General features: G+C 38.0%; 1 protein-coding gene across 7 annotated transcripts in view; it reads right to left on the bottom strand.

Annotated features, from left to right (window-relative positions):
- The window catches only part of ERCC6 (ERCC excision repair 6, chromatin remodeling factor), a 49,946-nt gene extending 31,643 nt beyond the window's left edge, over window positions 1-18,303 (bottom strand). The window contains exons 1-6 of one of the 7 annotated variants that reach the window (XM_062580354.1): window positions 18,258-18,303; window positions 17,620-17,848; window positions 16,265-16,698; window positions 14,264-14,384; window positions 11,948-12,056; window positions 9,259-10,009 (exon numbers count right to left, since the gene is read on the bottom strand). In XM_062580354.1, the coding sequence (XP_062436338.1) occupies window positions 9,259-10,009; window positions 11,948-12,056; window positions 14,264-14,384; window positions 16,265-16,695 (1,412 nt within the window). In that variant the 5' untranslated portion in view covers window positions 16,696-16,698; window positions 17,620-17,848; window positions 18,258-18,303. Of the gene's footprint in view, window positions 1-9,258; window positions 10,010-11,947; window positions 12,057-14,263; window positions 14,385-15,046; window positions 15,281-16,264; window positions 16,699-16,845; window positions 16,905-17,619; window positions 17,961-18,257 lie in introns of those variants that run through there. The other 6 variants (XM_062580353.1, XM_062580356.1, XM_062580355.1 and 3 more) reach the window with 6 other exon arrangements.
- Between the last annotated feature and the right edge of the window lie 2,404 nt (window positions 18,304-20,707).

Here is a 20,707-nt window from a genome sequence, read left to right as displayed (position 1 = left end):
CCCCCCCCCCTTCAGAAAAAGTACTGGAGGACTCTCAACACCAAGGAAATTATGCCTCATTTTTGTTTTAGTGAAACAAAACCATCTACTTGCAATAGTAAAGTCTGTATTTACTGCCAGCTGGAGGAACAGACTCGGTATTGGCCAAATAAGTACAAAAAAATCAATATGAACAATTTGGGTTTTGACAGAATGCCCCTACATAAGTGCTATGCGCTCCAGCCAAGCTGAATTTGTTTAGTATGACAAAATCCCTACGTAAACAGTTGTTAAACTACAGAATAGATTGAAAATTCACCCTCATGCTACTGCTTTGGGTGCAACAAAAAAGCAGCCATATTTCATCTAATAAAAGGTTGCCATGTTTGTATGGACTAAATTGATTTGAGTACTTTCTTAGAGACATTGTAGGTAAATATATCTTCCTACCAAAATCTTCTCCTCTCTTCAAAAAGCAGTCTCTCCTTCCCCAAACAGGCCAGTAAACTAAGTGTACGCTGTTGTCTAAGCCACTGTAGATATTATTACCTGAATACATATTCCTTACTCATAATTAAAGATGTTAACTTGAATGATGCTTGGAAGGAGGAGACCTGTTGGTCTACAGGCATCCAAAATACAAGACATGAAGAGTGAAATTATGTGAGAAAGCCATAAGTAGTAGTAATGGGATGAAAAGCAGCAAGTGAAAATGTAGGTCATGAACCTCTTAGCATTGAAATTTACTGTATTAAGTAAAAACAAAACAAAACAAAACCCATGCCCCCTTGAGGTGACACACTGCAAAACTCAGTTGTTTAATCATTCAATTCTGTATTGAAGAAACAGCTCTCTACTCTCTAAGACAATCTTGCAGTGGCTAGATAGAGGAGGACTTAGCAGGCTGCAACAGTTTTCCAGTGTATCTGTAATTTCTGAATGACAGTCCCTACAAGTGAGTGAATGAACCTGTTTTCCCCTTGGGAAACTCTACCCCTCCACCTTACCCACTATGCAAACAGCTCCCTGTCGGCTGGACAGCTATGATAGCAAAAAAATCCCCCAAAGCAGAATAAATGATGATAGGTTTCTTAAAAAAAACAAACAAACTCTCCCCATCCTGGGGGAAAAAATATTTAAGTTATTCATCCTTCTTTTCCTGTAAAGCTCTCCATACAAAGTATAATGCATTGCCAGCCTTGCTATAACCAATCCTAAGTGCTTTAAGTTTACAGTCTAAGTGAGTCCTTAGATTTTCAAAGCTACTAGTCCAATTTTATCTATGCCTGGAAAAAGAAGCATCATCATAAAAACGTCAGTTAACTTACAGCACAAAGTTGACAGTACCAGCTACAGAAACAATTTAAAAACCATTTTATTGTCTTATGTCTTGACTTAACCAGCCAAAATAGAGAGATGTAAGTAACTGTTTAAACATTTCTCAATCAACTGTCTGTAAACTACCTACTATCCTTGACACACTACACTTTCAACTACATAAACACAAAAAACACTATAAAACATTTTAATCGTTACTCTTAAGTCCTGTGCCATCTAGCTAAACCAAGTTAAGAAGGGATACCACTGGTGCAGTGACACATACAGCACTGTAACTGTTTCCAGCCCAACGAGTGCCTTCGCTAGTTAAAAATCCTTTCAGTTAAAACAGTTTAAAATAAAACATGATTAAAGTTTTCTATCTTGAACACATTCCTGAGGGGAGAACAAGGGGAATGAAGCTCTAGTGTTTTCCCTCATATTTTTAACCAAATAAGCAGTGCTGCAGGCAATTAAACCAATGAAACCTTCTTCCTAAGGACATATATCCTATGTTTGCATTTTGTGGTAGGAGATAAGATGAAAACTCAAAAACAGACTGCCCCTACTATTATTCAAAATATATTTTTGTATTCAAATATTTTTGTATTCAAAATATATCTGTACTATCTATATACAGATAGATAACATGTATAGATATACTGTATTCAAAATCACCTCCCTCAAGGAACTGAAAATTCTCAGTACAACTAAGCTAAAGCTGTGTTTTCCCCAATGGCAGTATTAATACAGTCTCTCTTCCTTTCCTGACCACCTACTTTGGCAAGACTTGTAGGAACTTCATTTATAGGCTTGTCTGTCTGTCGCTTTTCTCTTATTCCCAATTCAAGGGATATTCAAGAAAAAAGAAAAACTCACTGGATACACAAATAACAGAATTATACATATATATTAATACTAATTATGGCAGTTTTTCAAATTTGCCCTTTACTTATTTTTACTTACAATCTGCTTTTATGAATTCAGCCACAAATGAAGTACTTGGTCCCGCTTTATTTAGTGAAAATAAGCACTACCATCTCCAAATATGTGCAAGTTACAATAATTGTCAAACTTGGCTACACTGAAAAAACAAATAACCAGGAACACACAATACTGGGCAGGTTTAGAGAGCTTCATCTGAAAAAAAAATTGTTGTTCTTGCTTAAGTCACTCTACCTTCAGAAGCAGAAAAATCACAATGAAGAGAAATAAAACCATACAAGGGTGTGTGTGTGGGGAGGTGGGGAGGGGGGAAAGCAGGGGAGACAAAGTTCAGTTTTCTTATGAATATTAGCAACCTATCAATTTTAATATGTGAGCACTCAGATTGCTATAATTTCATTCAGTTAAATCCATTTTCTAGTTAAAAAATAAAAAAGAACTTCCCTGATCTTAGGCTAGCAGTCTGTTAAATGTTTGCTTTAGGAAAATAACATTCATGTTCTAGAGGCTAACTTGTCCAAAAAGGCAGATATGAAGAGGGTATGATATAAAGGGATACAGTGAAAATTCATTCGTTTTGTTCTGTACTACAATGTTGTGTCATCAGGCACAAGTGATTAGTTATTCTAAATTCCAGAAAAAGATGATTCAAACTCACAAATGTTGACAGCGATTGCTTCAGACTTTATCATTACTGGAATTAAGACATGTCTGAAATTGACAATTATATTATCTGACTGGGTTAAGACAAGATTGAAAACAAGAAAAGAAACACCTGTTATCACGCTGTAGTCAAACAATTGCAAATTACAAAGGTTCTGAAGTGACAGCTAGGTGAAGAATCCATATTAAAATCAAATTAAATAAGTACAGGTGACAAACGGGGCAGGAATTTGTGCAAGAATCAGCCTCTAATTCTATATTCCAGAATGAGTCACCACTAGCCAACAGTGAAACTTCAGTCTCCCCTGGGAAGCAACAGATTGCCCTCTAGTGTACAGTAGAAAAAGTGATCCAAAACCAAAGAAACTTTCAGTGCGATTAACAAAGGCTGACAGTCGCCCTGTGTTTAGCTGCCAATCATCATTGGCAGCATTTAGTTACTTCACTTTAATTTAGCCAATATAGCTCTCACTTTAATTTAGCCAATATAGCTCTTAGAATTATTATGCGCCTAGAAAATCAGTACATTTAAAATCTGAGTTAAGTTACGCTCTTAACTTTCCTAAACAAATGTTTCTCTGACACATATTATATCTGTTATTTTACTGATGTGCATATTTACGAGAACCATAGAATTGAAGGTTCTGATGTTATGTCTCTAGCAAAGACCTGTTCTCACCACCAAAAAAAGAATGAGTTAAAATGAAGTAGCAGCAACTTGTTGTTAAAGTCACAATAAAAAAGGGGAAGAAGTTACCTGGTTTTTGAAAAGCTATGACCTTGATGTAAACCACTGTATTAAGGTAAGAATCTTCAGCAAAACTTAATTATCTTCTTTAAAAAAGGGAAAATATTCCTAATGGATGAAGCAATGGGAGGACAATCACTATTTCCTAGAGAGATCAGATAGTTGGCCAGTCTGGTCCTCCATGCTTCCACAGATGTCACACTTTGGAGGGAGGAATAGCAGTAGCAGTTATTTTACTTAATTATAGAGTAACATATTGACCTAATAAGAAAATTCTGTACTAATCTCACTTAAACTTTATGGGCATGCTGAAAAAAAACACAAGAAATACAGGTTTTTACTGTAACAAGTTTTCTTGAAAAATACAAGCATGACCTTTAAGAAATCTACTTTTATATTGCCCATGGTCACTAACATGGGTATGATTTCATCCTGAAAATGCAGTATGAAAGCCATATATCACACAATTAAATCTTTCTTAATGTAGTATTGTGCTCAGATACTAATCTCATTTCCCACTTACTGCAATACCCAAGAAAGAAATTCTACATTCAAAACACAGTAGTGAGCACAATTTGATTTTTTTTTAAAAAAAATACAGTCAGGAACCAAGCTGAGTGTTTAATATAGTTTGCATTTTTGAAGCACAATATGTTTTCTATTTTAGACAGCTAAGAATCCCTTACAGATTATTCTAATTTGCTAAACTGAGGTATTCAGCATTACTTTTCTGATTTAACTTTTTATGGTCTATATGGGGTGGATTTAATTGGTACATCCTAACAGATGAAATACATGCAGTTAGTAGCACTAGTCTCTGCAAGTAAATTGAGACTGATGTAGACAATTACACACTTGAGCTTAGAATGAAAGGTGTACTCAGTAAGTGAGCCAAAATGCATCTTAATTTGTGTCTTGGCTCTGTCATTTTAAAGAGCAGTTAGATGCTCTAAGAAAATGTCTTCCAGAAAAGGTAATATTTAATCTTTTTTTAATTTATAACTCTGAAACATTGAAAGATTCAGTGACTCAGACACTTCAAAGACAGTTAGCACATGAAAATTGATCTAATTAGGAGAAAATGCAACTTATTTTTTTGGCCGATCTTTGTTTTTGGTTTGATTCTTCGTATCAACTACTCTGTGTACTGATAGTCACAACTTTCAGCAACTCAGTCTCTTGGATGTCACTTGAGAGGCATGGAAACAAGTTTTTTGAGTCTCATGTGCAAGCATTTGACAGCAACTGAATGAAGAGCTAGCCAAGTAACTGCACTCCACAAACTATACAAAATAAACAAAAAAAATACAGAGTCAGCACTTATCTCCCACAACCTGGCATGTAATTTTTTCCCCAAAGCAGTCAGCATACACATACTGGCAGCTGCCAGGAGGACAGTGACTATAAGATCTCTAAAAATTTTTTTTTAAATGCCAAGCTATTACTTCATATAGACATTGTATTAGTAATGTCTATATTATAACACATTGATTAAGTGCATTTATTATGAGCAACAAAAATTATTTAGTCATATTTTTATTAAATGCACAGGAAATTTGATAAGTATGTTGGGGTGATGGAGAAAGAAGCTTGACATAGTCTTGATAGATTGCAGCTTCCACATCTGCAAAATCTTCAAAGAGAGTGACGTAATAAAACCATGCAGTTGTCTTGTTGCAAATCTGGCAAAGATTTATTTCCTGTGCATTTAACTTGCGTAAGTTACTTGTATCTTTTGATTACAGCACAAGTAGCCGAAAAGCGCAGTTCCACTCATTCAACAATCTTCAAAGAAATTTGTTCTACCATGACCCGACAGTTCCACCAGACAAGAGGCAACATTCCATTAGCCCCAACTTTGAGCACTTCTAGACCGAAACAGTCACTGCTGCACACAACAAAATATGCAACTGATATCTGGCTGCCAACAGGGATCAAGTCTGAGACACTTAGCTTCAATCTGGAGACTGCTTACCTAATCCAGGCGTCCAGATTCAGCTGGTAACAGCCAGCATGAAGGAGAGTTGAGAATGACAATCTAACTTACTGAATCTGACAATCTAACTTACTGAATCCTAAATTTAAATGCTTGAGAGTCTCCTACTTATTTATCTCTCCATAACCCTGATTTTCCTTGCTACTATTCATTATTCTTGCTTGATATAACTTATCTTAGATGTTAACCTCTTCAGAACAGAGTATTTCCCCTGTATGTCTGCATACTAAATGCTACTCCAATTACAGCAACTAGAGAAAGGCAAGATCATGCAATCTACACAAGGACCCGCACGAGGAAAATGAACTAAAAATTCTTAGAGTGTAAGCTGAATTCTGTACAGCTAACTTTCTCTTTACTATCTCTTGATGACATCTCGCTTTGAGTTACTATGCTTACTGTTGCTGAATAACCTTTGGAATGAAAGGAAAGCGCACAGTGCTCCCACCTGACTGCCCGGTTTACTGTGGGAACAACAGCTTCTATTCCAAAAAGTCTCATGTTCTAGAGATTCTTAGCAGTCCCACAGTTAGCTAATTATCATGCTTTAACAACATCACAGTATTTTTCCCTTGACACAAACTGGTCTCTTCAAGTCCCATCCCTGAAAAGTTTTAAGGAAACTAATTTTCAATTTTTAAAAGTGTAGGACTTCATTCACCACCCAGCACAAGACTAAATGTTCAGAAGACTAAAGCAATCCTAAAGAAAATCCTAAAGGATTTTCTCCTACTCTCTCTGGAGTAAAATATACTATAATCTCACCCATTCATTCACATTCAGAATGAAAATTGACATGAAACAAGACATAAATGTAAGCAAATGACAGCATTTCTATAGCATTCTTAATATGTTTCTTAATTCACTACATTTTATTTTCTCGTGGCATTTCCCATAATGACAATTACCTGGGGGTGTCAGTATAAAAACGTCAATGTGGACAGCTGCAACATAACAGCTACAATAACTGCAGCTATGAAATTTTTAAGAGATGTAGTGTTTTGGTGGCAATTACAGTTATTGATATTTCTAAAATTCATTTAGGCTTTTATTGTAACTTTAGTAACCAAAAGAAGTGTAGTCTATGATATGACTTTGCTAAGGATAAATTGTCACAATCTTAACGTTATTAAAAAACGCATTTGAATGAATTTAAACCGTGAGTCTTATTAAAACTTTCAATCAAAATAAATTACTCTTGATGAAAACACTGAATTAAAAATGATTTAATATTGGTCTAACTTAAATGTGAGAAGAGTTTTATTCAGTAAAATAGTAAATATTTTATCAATTAATAGAATTAATTTTTGTTAATGCATCCCATAAAAAAAAAAAAATTCTTTTTAAGCCTATGGACCTTGTTCAGATTAACCTCCTGCTCAAATCTCTCTGCTCTCAAGAGCAGTAAGCTATGCCCAACTTCGAAAAGCAGGATCCTGGAATTGCAAGCCCGATTGCCTCAATCAGCTCCAGATCTACCTTCATAATCAGAGATCCAAAAGCAAAGTGTACCTCTGCTTTCAAGAGAAACCTCTTCTTCCACAGCAGTTCATGTTCTCACCGTGGAAGAGATGACTGTTAATACCTTTTCTTTTTGTCTCCTTCTCTTATACCACTTCATTTAAATTCACAAGCTTTTTACATCTGTGAAAACTAGTTTGATTCTCCCAAGCATTAATGGAGTTATGGCCTTACCACTACATCAATCAGCCCTTCACTAACAGCCCTTATGTATACTGTTCCTTTTACTCTAAAGTAGTGTTTTTTAAATGGGAACCTATGAATTTCTGGAGGACTGTGAACTAGTTGAAACACATTCACAAAAGGTAATTAAAAGTAAGCAAGCTGAAGGCTATTACATGAAGTTCAACACCTACACTAGAAGAGATGCAAGATGCCACTGGTTACAGAACAAATGAAACAATCATTTTAGTGAACTTGATCTTTTGGTTCCCACTGCGGCCAGAAATACCTCTTAACTTTGCTGGCATGTCTAATTAGCACTTAACAGCAGAACAAATTAGATACCAGTTCCTTGTCCCTTAGAATGTTTTTTAGGCAGTTGTGAAAATGGAAACATTGCACAGTCTTTTTGTTAGGAGCTCAACTGCTATGGAAAGATCTCAAGAGCACATGGTAGCTACAGAGATACCATTAATATCCAGGTTATACAGCTTTCACAAATCACTGGATTAGCAACAAGTCTTTCAGCTGCCATTTTTAAAAGTAACTTGTGTTCTTGTCAACTTAGTTGTATTTTCCCACTTAACTATATTAGTTTATTTAATAAAAAAATGCTGTCTCTTCTTAGAAATCTTACTAAGTTTACAACTTTAGGTCAGCAGAGTAGCAAAAGACACTACTACTACCATCATCACCACTACCTTTTCAAATAAGGACTTTTTCGTTACCATTCTCATCAAAAACAAGAGAGAAAAAACACTGACAAAAAGGACAGCTCTTTTTAGGCTTGAATAATAGCAACACAATTGTCCAGTCCTCACTACCTGCATCATCCACCATAATTTATGCAAGAAATGTAATAATCAAATAATCAAACAATATAGGCTTTAAGTCTTTCCAATATAATTTAAAATTTTGAATCTGAGATCCATTTTATACTGATTGTCAAGTAAATGTGTTATCAAGGCACATTTTAAGCACTTAGGAAATCCATTCTGTGTCTGAAGAGAAAGCTATGAGTTTTGTGGGAGGACATGCTTTCCTTACAAAAGGAAGTTGTTGAAAGCATACACCTATAAATTCGACTATGAAAGTACAGCTAGCTTTCCACAACAATACTGGGAACAGTATGTGATCACTGTAACTTTCACTTATACAAAAAAGTAAGAAACAGTTCTACCCAATATTGATCATATTATGATGAGCATAGGTACGCAATTAAACAATATTTGATTAAAGAGTACACACATTTGACATTAAATTCTTCTCTCTGTCTTTATACAAAAGGAAATGGAAGATGCTATGAAATAAACTTTTAAGACAGGTTCCACTACAAACAATAACTTCCTGTGCCTTAGATTTCAATAAACTAACATTCTACAAAAATAGTATTGTAGAATACCTACCATTTGTTCTAGTTATTCTTCTTGATTAGCACAGTTAACTAATTAAAGGCGAAAACTAAGCAACTCATCTCAATCTAAACTACACCTCTCACATTGTGTAAAAGCGACCTCCCCTGAAGAGTCACAGTTTGTTTATACTGCAGTTTTTCCTATCAATTGGATATGTCAAAAGGACATATACTACGTTTCAAAACTATATGATCTGCAGATGAAAGCTCTACTTAAGTAAATGCTAATTCAGCCAATATATTGTTTTCTAAACTCTGCTTTGGGCATAGTCACAATTTTACAAACAAAACCCACCAATATTATAGCATATTATTGGAAGACACAATAATAAACAAAAATGAAATAGCCAAGTCTTATAATTAAAGAGGTATGTCTGATTCCTATCAGAGGGCTGTGATCATTCTGACTGCCTCATTTACCTTATTTCAGTTCCTAGCAGTGTATTACAGACATTGCCTTTGTACGTGCAACATCATCTGTTAAAGTTACTAATAAAAATTTATAGAACTAACCTTAGTCTCTGTTTATAATAGTCTTCATCTCCATCATCTCTCCATCTCTTTACTTTGCGCTTCCCTACTGTATGGTCTTCTTCCTCCTCAGAGCTTGGAAAGAAGTCAGCATCATCTTCAACTTTTTTAAAATCTCTCTTCACCAAATACTTTCCTTTTCCTGATGAAGTCTTAAGTTCATAATCAGAATCATTCTCAGCATGAGAAGATGCTAGTTGTCCCTCCTCTTCTGCTGTTTCTGGATCAAAGAGCTCCTCATCAGGCACATGCTCAGACCCTCCACTATCATCATGCTGTTCATGCCTCAGCTTCTCCTTGGTATCAAAGTATTTCTTTTCTTTTGGAATCCCCGCCTTTGACTGAATCTGCAGGGCACGCTTCTGAAGTTTGTTCATGTGTTCTTTTAAGCGCTTATCTGTTTTTGATAGAGTTCTGACTTTACTCCTTTTCTCCTTTGCGATGGATGTGGGAGTTGTGCGCTGAACATTTTTGGCTTGTGCTTTCTTCTTTGCTCCTTTCAGAAGTGATAACTTCTTCCTTTCAGATGACAGCTGAGCTTGATCTGCTAAATACTTCTCAAAATCAGATGTTTCATTTAGCATTAACTGCCGTGGCTTCCTCTTTGGCTTCTGAGGTATTTTAGTTCCAAAAGGAGTCATCTGGCCAGTACGAATAAGCTCTTCCCACTCCGTTTCCTGAACTGGCATAAGCATGCTGCCAAGATGCAGTGGATCTGACGATGGCCCAGGTACTACAATAAAAATCGGAACATCCAGCATCCTGTTAACACCTTTTCAGCAGGTCAAACATAGCAACAAGTTTGTCTGCAAGCTTCAAATGCATGCAGTTCAGTTTTTATATACAAAATAAAACTCAAAATTAACATCACACAGTATACAAGAAAAGAAATTCACAAAAGGGGAAAAACAACAGAACAGAAGGCTGAAATAGATTGCAACTTTAATTTCAAACTACTTCTCAAACTTCACATAGGAAACATTACACCCTTTATCAAAATACAAATGCTTCTGAAGCAATACGTACCAGCAAGAACTACCATGAAATAACAACCCTTAATGCCATATGCGCTATTCTAATGCACTCCTTATGCTTTCAGTTCAACCCATGTCAGTGTTCAGAAAAAAAAACCCATTGAATTCCTATATGCAGTAACACTATTCATTTTTATTATTGATTTTCAGTCTTACTTGTAGGCTTAAAATATTGCATTTTCAATAACCACACAAATCCTAAGAAACACATAGAAGATGTCTTCCCAGACACTTAAGAAAAAGTAACCTCAAAAAAGTAAACAAAAAACCCACCCCCCACCTCCCCATAAAAAACACATAACCAAAACCAAACTCACCTTCCTACCATACTAGTTTTTATATTATGAGTTTAAAAGCCAGATTGGGTGCACAGTACATTGCCATACAAGAGCATTTCAGTCAAACTGCATACAGTCGTTAAATGTATAAATACATACTTAATGTGAAATATAATTAGTGAAACTCAAGAGAGGAGAAAGTTCTGGAATGCAGGGAATTGAAGAGAAGCTCCAGCTTGAAATCATTATCAGGGTCCCAAACTTCAGAATAGCTATACCAGAATCACCAGTATGTCATACTACTGTATATTGACCAATTTCATGCACTGTATTTATCATCAAAATAAGTTTAAAGAGAAATGATGACACATCAGACATGAAACTCCTGCCTGCCTACCCCTCACTTGCTCTCTGCCAAATTCTGCAACCACTGGAATTACTAAACTCCATTTCTTCTTTCTGGGACTCCATTCACATCTTAGCTACATTTCATCATCATAAGAGGTGTCTGAATTTTATTGCATGAACCTGTGTAAAAACAAAATGCCTCAAGACGCTTTTCTACTAAGAAAAGTTTACAGGGGTCCCTGTAACTTCGCTGAGCTAGGAGAAAACAAGAGCACCATGATGAGATCTGGAACCCACTCCAGCCATATGTCAGGAACTACTGGCAGCTCACTGAGGTTACACCTCTGCAAGTAACATAGCCTAAGTGGGGAGGCACAGACATCAACAGGGTCCAAACTTGGCCTTTGGAATACTGCAGATCAGTGACGATGGACAAGATATGGTCAAGCTGGAGTCACAAAATCCAAGCTGAGTTTACAGATGGCAGCAAGAGAGAACACAAACTGAAATATGTTTGAGCAGGAAAACACTGAGACAACACACACTCGTATCAAGCCTTTCCTTAAAAAGTACAGCCTGACAAAGAAAAAGCACTTCCCCTCTCCATTTCTAGTGATGTTTCCCAACAATAAGAAAAAACAGTTTTGTTAATGCTGATTAATAACATTCAGCATATAAAATGCAATTCAATCACAATGCTAGTCATCTTTATCAAATTAGCTGTGAAAATTGTTAAGAATTCCAATTTATTAAGCCCAATACTCTAATGTGCATCAGCCATCCCTGAGCTCACAATGGATTAACTTCCATTTTTTAAAACTTCCCATGTGAATATGACAAGATTTGCAACTCTGCAGGTGCAGAGAATTAAGTGTTCTTAAATGTCTCTTCGAAAACAAACCACTGAAATTTATTTCCTTATTGGCAAAGATCTCGCCAATTAGCTTCAAACTACAAAAGGTATTACATCAAAGGAGGGCAGAATACACTAATTTCAACTTTCCCCCATACCTTCATCATCCTCAATTTCAACATCATTAATTTCATCAAGAATCCCTGTTCCACCAAGAATTGCTTGGAGTCGCTTCTGCTTTGCTTTGATCTTCTTTAACTGTTGCTCCTTGAATGACAAGTGAGTATATCATTTAATTTTTAATCTGATTTATATATGTACTATCTTTTTAAACAATTCAAGTTATGTTTGCAGTATTTTCCACCAGAAAGTCAAATTCAAATGTTAGCATTACCTCTTTTGGAAAAAAAAAGAAAAGAAAAAAAGAAAAAAAAAGAAGAAAAGAGGTCACCACATTATTCATAGGGCACTCTGCCCCACAGAATGCATAAATTTGTGTGTATGATCATCCTTAAACATGCACACAGTAAGGTCAGATTGCTCACACACACAAACTTGAATTTCATACATACATTAGGTATTTTGATATCCATCTTGTGAAAATCTAGATTTACAATCATAAAAGTTTTCAAGTGCTTTGTTAGAAAGAAACTGATAGTGTAAATCCGCCATCTTAATAACCATTTGTTAACTCAGGAGTAGTCACAGATAATTTAATTGCAAAAGCTACAAAGTTAAATGCCTTTGAAAAATAAAAGTGAAAAAAAAAAAAAAAAAAAAAGAACAACCTTACAGCTGCTGTAACAATCACAGCTCATTATTGTTATGGAAATGAATTCCTTAGGGTTGGATAAAAGGTGTAGCAGAAATGCTATTACCCTCAACTGCTATTTACCAGCAATGTTTTGATTCTTTGGTGGTGTTCCAAACCCATAGAGGTTAAAAATCAAGTTTATGTCAAAAATGAACATTTTTGTGGAAGAAAGATTTACTAGCCAGCCCATGCCTTCATGTAGTGCTTTTTAAAATACAAAAAGTAAGTGTACTTGTATATGGTATAACTTACACTCCTGCATACGCACTATTATTCTTGCTATCACAGTATTTATGTTATGAAACACTCCCTGCAGGACAGTTCTAAGAAAATAGCTGTGTTGTAATAGTCATTAATTTCCAATTTGTCTCAGTAACAAAAGATCTCAACTTTCCTTCAACAGTTTTTTAAATATTGCAAAAGAAAGAGTACTTAAAGGAACTTTTACACGCAAAACGTAGCCCAAGAGGTCCATAGCCATAGCATACATCACCTGACTCCAAACACACTGTATCACGTAACCAGACTCTTGAGGTTATTGGGACCACTCTTGCAACGTTATAGAATCTACATGGAGATAAATTCTTACACTTAAGGACTGTTAGAGACTGCTAACAATGGACTCCCAATCAAGTCTGAATTTCATCTGCAACTAAAACTTGAGTAAGTTACTTCAAGTAATATGAACATAAAATATAAAAGGTTCAATTACACAATCACTCTTCACTGTAAGTCTGGTTAAATGCATCTTTACCTACTATTTCCAGCTACTTGTTCCCAGGACAATGCTGTAGCTCAGTACCTTCCCTCCTCACTCTCTTAATTGGCCAAATTGGAAGCACAAAGTTAGAGTTGCTGATATGACCAAAATTAGAAAGAATTAACAGGTCAGTGGCAAACGGCCTAAGACCAGGAGGAAGTGTCTGGGGGCAAAGGACAGTAACTTTTTCAATCAGGTTGAGCATTAGAGAAAATATTAAGGTGCATTTCTCTGAAACAATGAGCTGTTCTAAAAGCTCCATTTCTGACAATGAGAGGTTCCCCTTTCCTCAAATCTCCATTTTCCTATTCACAGCTGTGTATGCCCATTGCTTACATGATACTGACATCTACTAGATTCCTCTACAAGCTCCTTTAACTTATTGCTTTGATAGAAAAAGCTGGAGAAGTTTCTGCCAAATCAGTGAGTTAAAGTGGCTTACAGAAGGGAATGATGAACACTTGTACAAGAAGAATACAGCAATGACAGAGGATTAGGGAAAGACAGGTGGGGACTGAAGGCTGAGAGCTGAGACTTAGATGACCTATTAAATCATGCCCTAACAATGTTTTGCTCTAACTACCACCAGGAGGGATTTAATTAAATTAACACAAAGTAGTTTTCCAAGCAGGTCATGGAAATTCAGTTGCAGAGCATGTTCTGAAGCTCAGAATAAAAACAAACATCCAAAGCTGACCCTCCCTCCAAACTTCACATCTTTAAATTAGATATTAAGATTTTTGGTAGAAAACTGAACTATTTTAAAAAAAAAAAAGAGAGAGGGAACAGTAAGTTTAGACTGACTCTAGACTAGATTATTAAGTATGAGCTAGGTCATGTAATCCAAATCTTAAACCAAAGTACAAGTTAAACAATGCCAGCAGAAAATAATCCGATCACCTTGTTGTATTTTTGCCGTTTTACAGAATCTAGTTTTCTGTTTACATCTTTGTTTGTGGTAGCTTGAGGTGAAAGTTGTTCAATAATTTTATTTATTTGTTTCAGAGATATTGTACATGACCTGAAAAACAAAAAGATTGCAATTCACTATTCAGCTCTAGTAAAGAAAAAATTATTTAAAATAATTTTAAACAAATTAGGTAAAAAGAGTTCTTTCTTTATATCATCTACAAAGCAGCCGTTACACACACACACACACACACCCGTATGCAAAACCTAGTACTGCACAGTCTCTTCAGCTGTTAGGGGGAATATCATTTGACCACATCTATCTCTGCAAATTTCTGCAAAAGTGTAGTTTACAAACTTTTCCTCAGTTTTGCTCTCTGCAAATCTGCTCCTAATTTTCTTTAATCTGGACTCTACCACTCTGATGGTGAGAGGTATTGTAACCAACTTCCCAGGTATCACAAGGCTGTTCCTTGATTTATGCATTCTCTTTCAACACTTCTGAAACGCTTTTCAACATTCCAATCTCATCCCCTTTCTCAGGCTTCTTTTTTTGCTCTTTAAAGTACACCATCCTCTTGAAAGTCTCTTACCTTTTTAGCTGTTGTCTCCTTGGCCCTACAGTCCCTTACCATGTTGCTACTGTCCTCTCTCACAATGCTTTATTTAACTTCAATTGTTTTTACTTCTCTTCAACTTTGTGTGGATGTCATCCAATCATGTACCTTTTACTACAAACTCAGTGCTAGCTACGCAGAAAAACACACTTCACACCTGGTTTTATCCGCAGTCATTCATTCACTACATTCTAGGACTCTGATCAAACTCCATCATACTCTACTCTCATATCTTTAGTTTTGCTGGTCCCTCTGCTCAACAAATCAACTAAATCTTTGTGGGTTTTCTCCAAACTGATCTTTCAGACTTGCACATTGTATCCCAGATAGAAGAGGTTCAACAGGTTTGCTCAAACCATTGGCATCTCCATATGTATATCCTTTATTAAGGCTGTATGTGGACAATGAAAATAGAGGTAAGAAAGATCACAGGAAATTTTTAAAATCAAAACAGGAAAAATATCAACTAATTCAAAATGCTGTGCACCTCTTTCGAGTAATCTAATTACAATGGCTACACTGCTCTATTATTCCTCTCAGTAACTATCTACTCCTCACCTCCTTGCAGTTACATAGCATCCAAAATTAGTTTTGCAAACTTACTTAATCTCATATCTCCTCATGCAAACTGGAAAAATAATCAAGTGCATAAAATTAAGTATATGCATAAGAAGAGAACTATGCAGGAGCTGTCATAGGTACTGGAGGTGTACAGTATTCTTGAGCACTAAAAGAGCAACATGAATGCAGTACAGTGAAACAGAAGCACAAGTAGAATTATTTACCTGTATTAGTTCATACACTAATTCTAAAATGAAATTTGAAACCGAAAGAAGTATTAAGATCCAAATTCAAAGACTTGTGACTGCTATTCCTTGAAGTCTTCTACTGACAATATACCCAGTTAAAAATTTGCTTAAGTACTTTGTATATGCACTTGCGATTAGATTGTTTTGGTTATAGTACACTGATGATATGGAGCCATCCAAGTCATATAAAGCACATAACTAGAAGCAGATAATCACATGAAGCCTACAGAACAGGAAAAAATGGCACTTTTTCTGAATATAACTTTGAATGATGGAGTCTTAACTGCCCAGAAAATAGACATGAATCTTAGTAAGATAGTAGACAAAGCAGAGAAAGACATGCTCTATTCCTTATGTCTCTATTGTCCTGTTGCATGACTGAATCAAATAATACTAATGCTCCACTGATTTTTTTTTTCTTTTAACAAGGCAGGTGACTCAGGACAAGAAACATGATCTAGCAGTTGCAGAACATCTTTCCCTTCAGCTTCTAAAAACATGAGGCACTAAACATGACTAGATACCAGTTAACAAAATGGAACAGTAAGAAAGTATATAAAATTTACCTTAAGTCATCCAGAACTGACTGATATTCTTTCTCTGCATCAGCTATTTTGGTTGCTTTGTTAGCTTCATTAATTGCATGATCTACTTGCTGAAGGACTCCTTGCTCCAATACATCCTGATCATAGACATCAACTCCTAAACCTTTGAGCTCTGCAGCCTGAGCACTATCTGAAACAGACTGAATCTGCTGCCTGTTGATATGTAAGAAGGGTTGTCCTCTTCTGGGCACTTCCAAAGGAGCAGCCATAGAAGTGGATGGCTGATTAGCAGAGTTGGGAATACAAAGACTATTACCCTGGTCATCACTACAAAAGCCATTTTCTTGTTCAGCTCCCAAATCTTCAGTATTTAGTAGGCAATTATTGCTTGCAGTGGTATCAAGATCTTGTTCTTGGATATTGCCTGGGAGTCGGCTGTTGTCTGTTGGCATCCTCTGCTCAAACACAAGAAAGAATGATAAAAATCAAGTCATCGTGAGAATATTCACGTACACAAAATTCCACAGGGAGACTATGCCCAAATAAAAGCAAGCAAAGCAAAGAGCATGTTTCTTTATGAACAAATTCTTATTTCTAAATACCTAGTAGTCTGTTCCTCCATACGTCCTCCTTCTCTCAAAGTCTTCTCCAAACTTATTTCCACAATCAAAAAGAAAAAGTAGCAAAGTACCTTGAAGACAACTATAAAGAATATTCCTGGTATCATCACAAATAAAATAGCCAGTAACAATTGTTCTCCTTGCCAGGAAGTGATGTGGATCATACAGCTGTACAGTCAAACTCCAAGAAAATACTGCTAAATGCAGCACAATATATCCAAAACTGAAAAATACAAGCTCGAAATACAATATGAAGCTCTAACTTAGAAAACACCGATATTTACTGCTTACTGTAAAGAGCTCAACACAAGTTTTCAGAGGAATGGTATGTTATAGCAAAATGGTCAAAAAGACTCTGAGATGCAGAAAAAAGGCAAAAGTCAGGCCTAAACAGGGAAGTGGTTTTGCTTCTGTATTCAGCATTGGTACGAATACACCTAAGAAACCATATTCAATTCAGATATTCACCTTCTTCCCTTTTGTCAAGACAGGAAAACATGAGATAGACATATGAAAGAGCTACTAGAGATCTCCAGTGTTGCAGTGCAAAGGTTACCAGGAAGCTGAAAGGAATCTGTATCAGTTAACAAACAAACAAACAAAAAAAAAAGGCAAGATATTTGAAAACGGGACCAGTGAACTTGTCAGCAAAAGCACAGCCAAGATCCACTGGCTGTAGGCTAAAGTTTCATAAATTCAGCCTCGAAGCAGAACATAAAGCATCTTTGTTTGGAAATTAACACAGAAATGACTTACCAAGGCAAGCAATGAGCTCGTTCTGCTTGGAACCTTTAGAGTGAGGCTGCTTTTTAAAAGGATGTATTTTTAATCAGCTTCAGGAAGAAACTGGGTTTATTAGTTTGCAGGAAAACATTAATTAGGCAGGTGGGCTGCAGTAACCTTTCCTAGCATAGCAGCCAGAGGATCTGAGCCCCAGTTCACCCCTTTCTTCCATCAGCTCCAAACCCACGCAGCAAGTTTGGCCCTGCATTCAGACAACAGACACCATTAAACCCTCGCGCAGCCGGCAGCTTCCCGCGAGGGACCCGGGACCACATCTCCCTCCCGGGGCCATGACTGATTTCCAAGTTAACGTGTTTCATCCTCTCTCGGGAAGCCCGGAGCTGGTCGGCGCTGTACGGGACAGGCCCGCCGGCCAGGGGGTTTCCACGCCACCGCCAGGCGACGGCGAGGCCCGCTCGGGACGGAAACGCGAGGGGCTCCCGGGGCGCCGCTTGCCGCCGCGGGAAGGGGGGGCGGCTGACCGGCCGCCCAGGCTCGGCCCGAGACGAGCGCGCGCGCTGACGGGCGGCGGCGCCGTTGGCGGGACCGCGCGCGCGCGGGGCAGCGGGGCAGCGGCGCGAGCCGCCCGCCGGGCCCGCCGCGGGACTCACCTCAGCGGGGCCGCACCCGGGACGCCACTGCGCACGCGCGCCGCCCGCCACCAGCGCGTGCCGACTCACAGCCCGCCCACGTCTAGCGCCTCGCTGCTCCTCCAGCGCGCCTGCGTCACTTCCTCAGCGCGTCACACGTGGTGGTGACGGAGCCGGCGGCGGCACTTGCGCATGCGCCGCCCAGCGGGCGGGCGGACATGTTGTGGCCTGGGCGGGTTGCCGCCCGTCGTGGGTGGTTGCCTTGCGTGGGGGCCTGGCTGGCTCCGGTGCGAGTGGTGAAGCCTCGCCAGGCTTCCTGTGTGCCTGGGGCCCTGTTCAGCGTGGTCCCCCTTGCTGTGTGACTTGTGAGGCCTTGCGTGTTGCTTGCTCTGATGCTGCAAATGGTGTGGTGCTCGGCCTCAGGCCGGGAGGAGGGCACAGGCCCCGATGGCAGCAGGGAGAGGGTTTCTGGGGAGCAGCAGTGCTGTGCTGTCTCTGGGGACACTTTTCACAGGCTACCAGGCCTCATTGTTGGTGTGGTTTCACCACACAGCTCATGGGCCCAGGTGAAGGCCGCTTGATTTGATGCCCTGGCCCACAGATCACCTTAGGCAACTGGTGGAGAGGTGTTGCTTGTTGGTAGATATGTCTGCAAGGCCAGAGCCACAGGAGAACTGCTTAATGGGGCTTATTTGAGTAGTTCGTTCTTCCCTGTCGCATGTTAGAAATCATGTTCCTGTGCTTTGACAAGCGGATAACTCAGGAGATGCGATCTCATGGTTGCAAGATTAGCCCAGGACTCAAAAAATCAGTGACATTGAACTAATCATATGACTTCATTGCACCAAGATTCTTCCTGGGTAAAACGAGAGTAAAGGATGCTACACCAGTTTATGGGAGTTAGCAGAGGAATTAGTTATAGATGAAGTAAAAAGTTGTCTAGTGAAGTTGACTTTTATGGGACAGGAAAAGGGTAATAGCTCTGCTGCGTGCTGGCCTCTGTTGCAGCAGCAGATGCTGTGTTGCCCTCATTCTATTTTTCCAGGCCTTCACTTGCTTTCTACTGCTCATTTCTCCTTCCTTCTTCTCCATTCTAATGACAGAGAGTCCTGGACACACTGCATCCTCCTCTGGACAGCAGAAACGAATTTTATTGGCTGAGAACTTTGTGCCATCTCTGAGAGGATAAATACAGATTAGATTTGAAAGTTTTTTTGCTAATACAGTGCTGAGGCAGCTAGATTTGAACTCTTGTCTTCAAGGGAGAATTTATGCAATTCAATTTGACCACAGAGTTGCTGTCTTACACAACTTGCTTTTATTTGCCCTGTTTTGTGTGGTCTTATTGATGGTTATTATCATCTCTTTGCAGTGAGTATCTTGAAACAAGAGGCAGATTTAAAAAATGTGCTACTGTTTTGTAAATTGTTCAGGGATGAAGACAAAAGATATGAAAATAAGTTACAGAATGATGATACTCTATCCTCACACTCCCTATCAACAGAACAGTACCGATAAAGAAAGAAAGAAATCTTATTCCAGTAATGATGATGCATTTATGGTGCACCTTTGATTGAAAGAAATCCCAAATCTAACTAATTATTCAGCCTGATACAGAAGATGTGATCATAACTATGCAGAAATGCCACAGCTGTTTAGTAGAGAAATAGTAAAGATCGTGCTTGTGTGTGGCCAGAGGTAATGTCATTTTAGTCATGCAAGTTTGAGGATATAGGTTAGGGTGTATATGTAGAGAAGAATTATTTATTAAATTGGTAGTAGAGATGGGGAAAAAATTACTCTTTTCAGCAGCAAGTTTCAGACTAGTATATGATTTGTGATTTTTTTTGTTTTCTTACCTATGCTCCACAGAGGCATTGTTTGGTAATTGTACTTTGCATTCTGTCCTTACAGCTCTAACAGGACAAGTTTACTGACAAATCTTTTAGAGTTTGATAGCATTTTACAATTTGATAGTACTTTCTCTCTGAGACTTCTGCTTTTTCCTGCTATTCCCGTCCTAGTGCAGCAATGAGGTGTGATTTACTTAATGTACTCACTCTTCTAGTTGAATGTTGACCTATCCGAATCCAGTTTATTGGCACTGAGATATATAATTTCCTGAGTTGTATTTATGTAGAAGTAGCTTGGGAACAGGTGAGCTCTCAGAAACCTGTTGGCTGGGCATCCTGAAGCAGAAAGGAACAAGGGGTTTTCTAGGAGCCAGTAAAAGGATGGAGTGGCCAACCCTAAACTGAATATAAAAATCTTGGCTTGGTCTCAGTGACTATTTCCACAAGGAATCTTTTGGGCATTTCACAGCTTCACTCTCCAGTACTTCCATTAACCTAAGATTTAAGGTTTGGGTTTTTTTTTCATTGTCTAGCTCATCCTGGGCTCCCCTTACTCTTCATAATGGACAGGTGACTAAATTCTGGATACCGCAGTCTCTAGGACAGTGGTTGTCTGAT

Source organism: Rhea pennata, chromosome 7 (assembly GCF_028389875.1).
Source record: "Rhea pennata isolate bPtePen1 chromosome 7, bPtePen1.pri, whole genome shotgun sequence".
Taxonomy (NCBI): Eukaryota; Metazoa; Chordata; class Aves; order Rheiformes; family Rheidae; genus Rhea; species Rhea pennata.
Note: the sequence above shows the minus strand (reverse complement) of the source record. Positions and strands in the feature narration are given on the sequence as shown.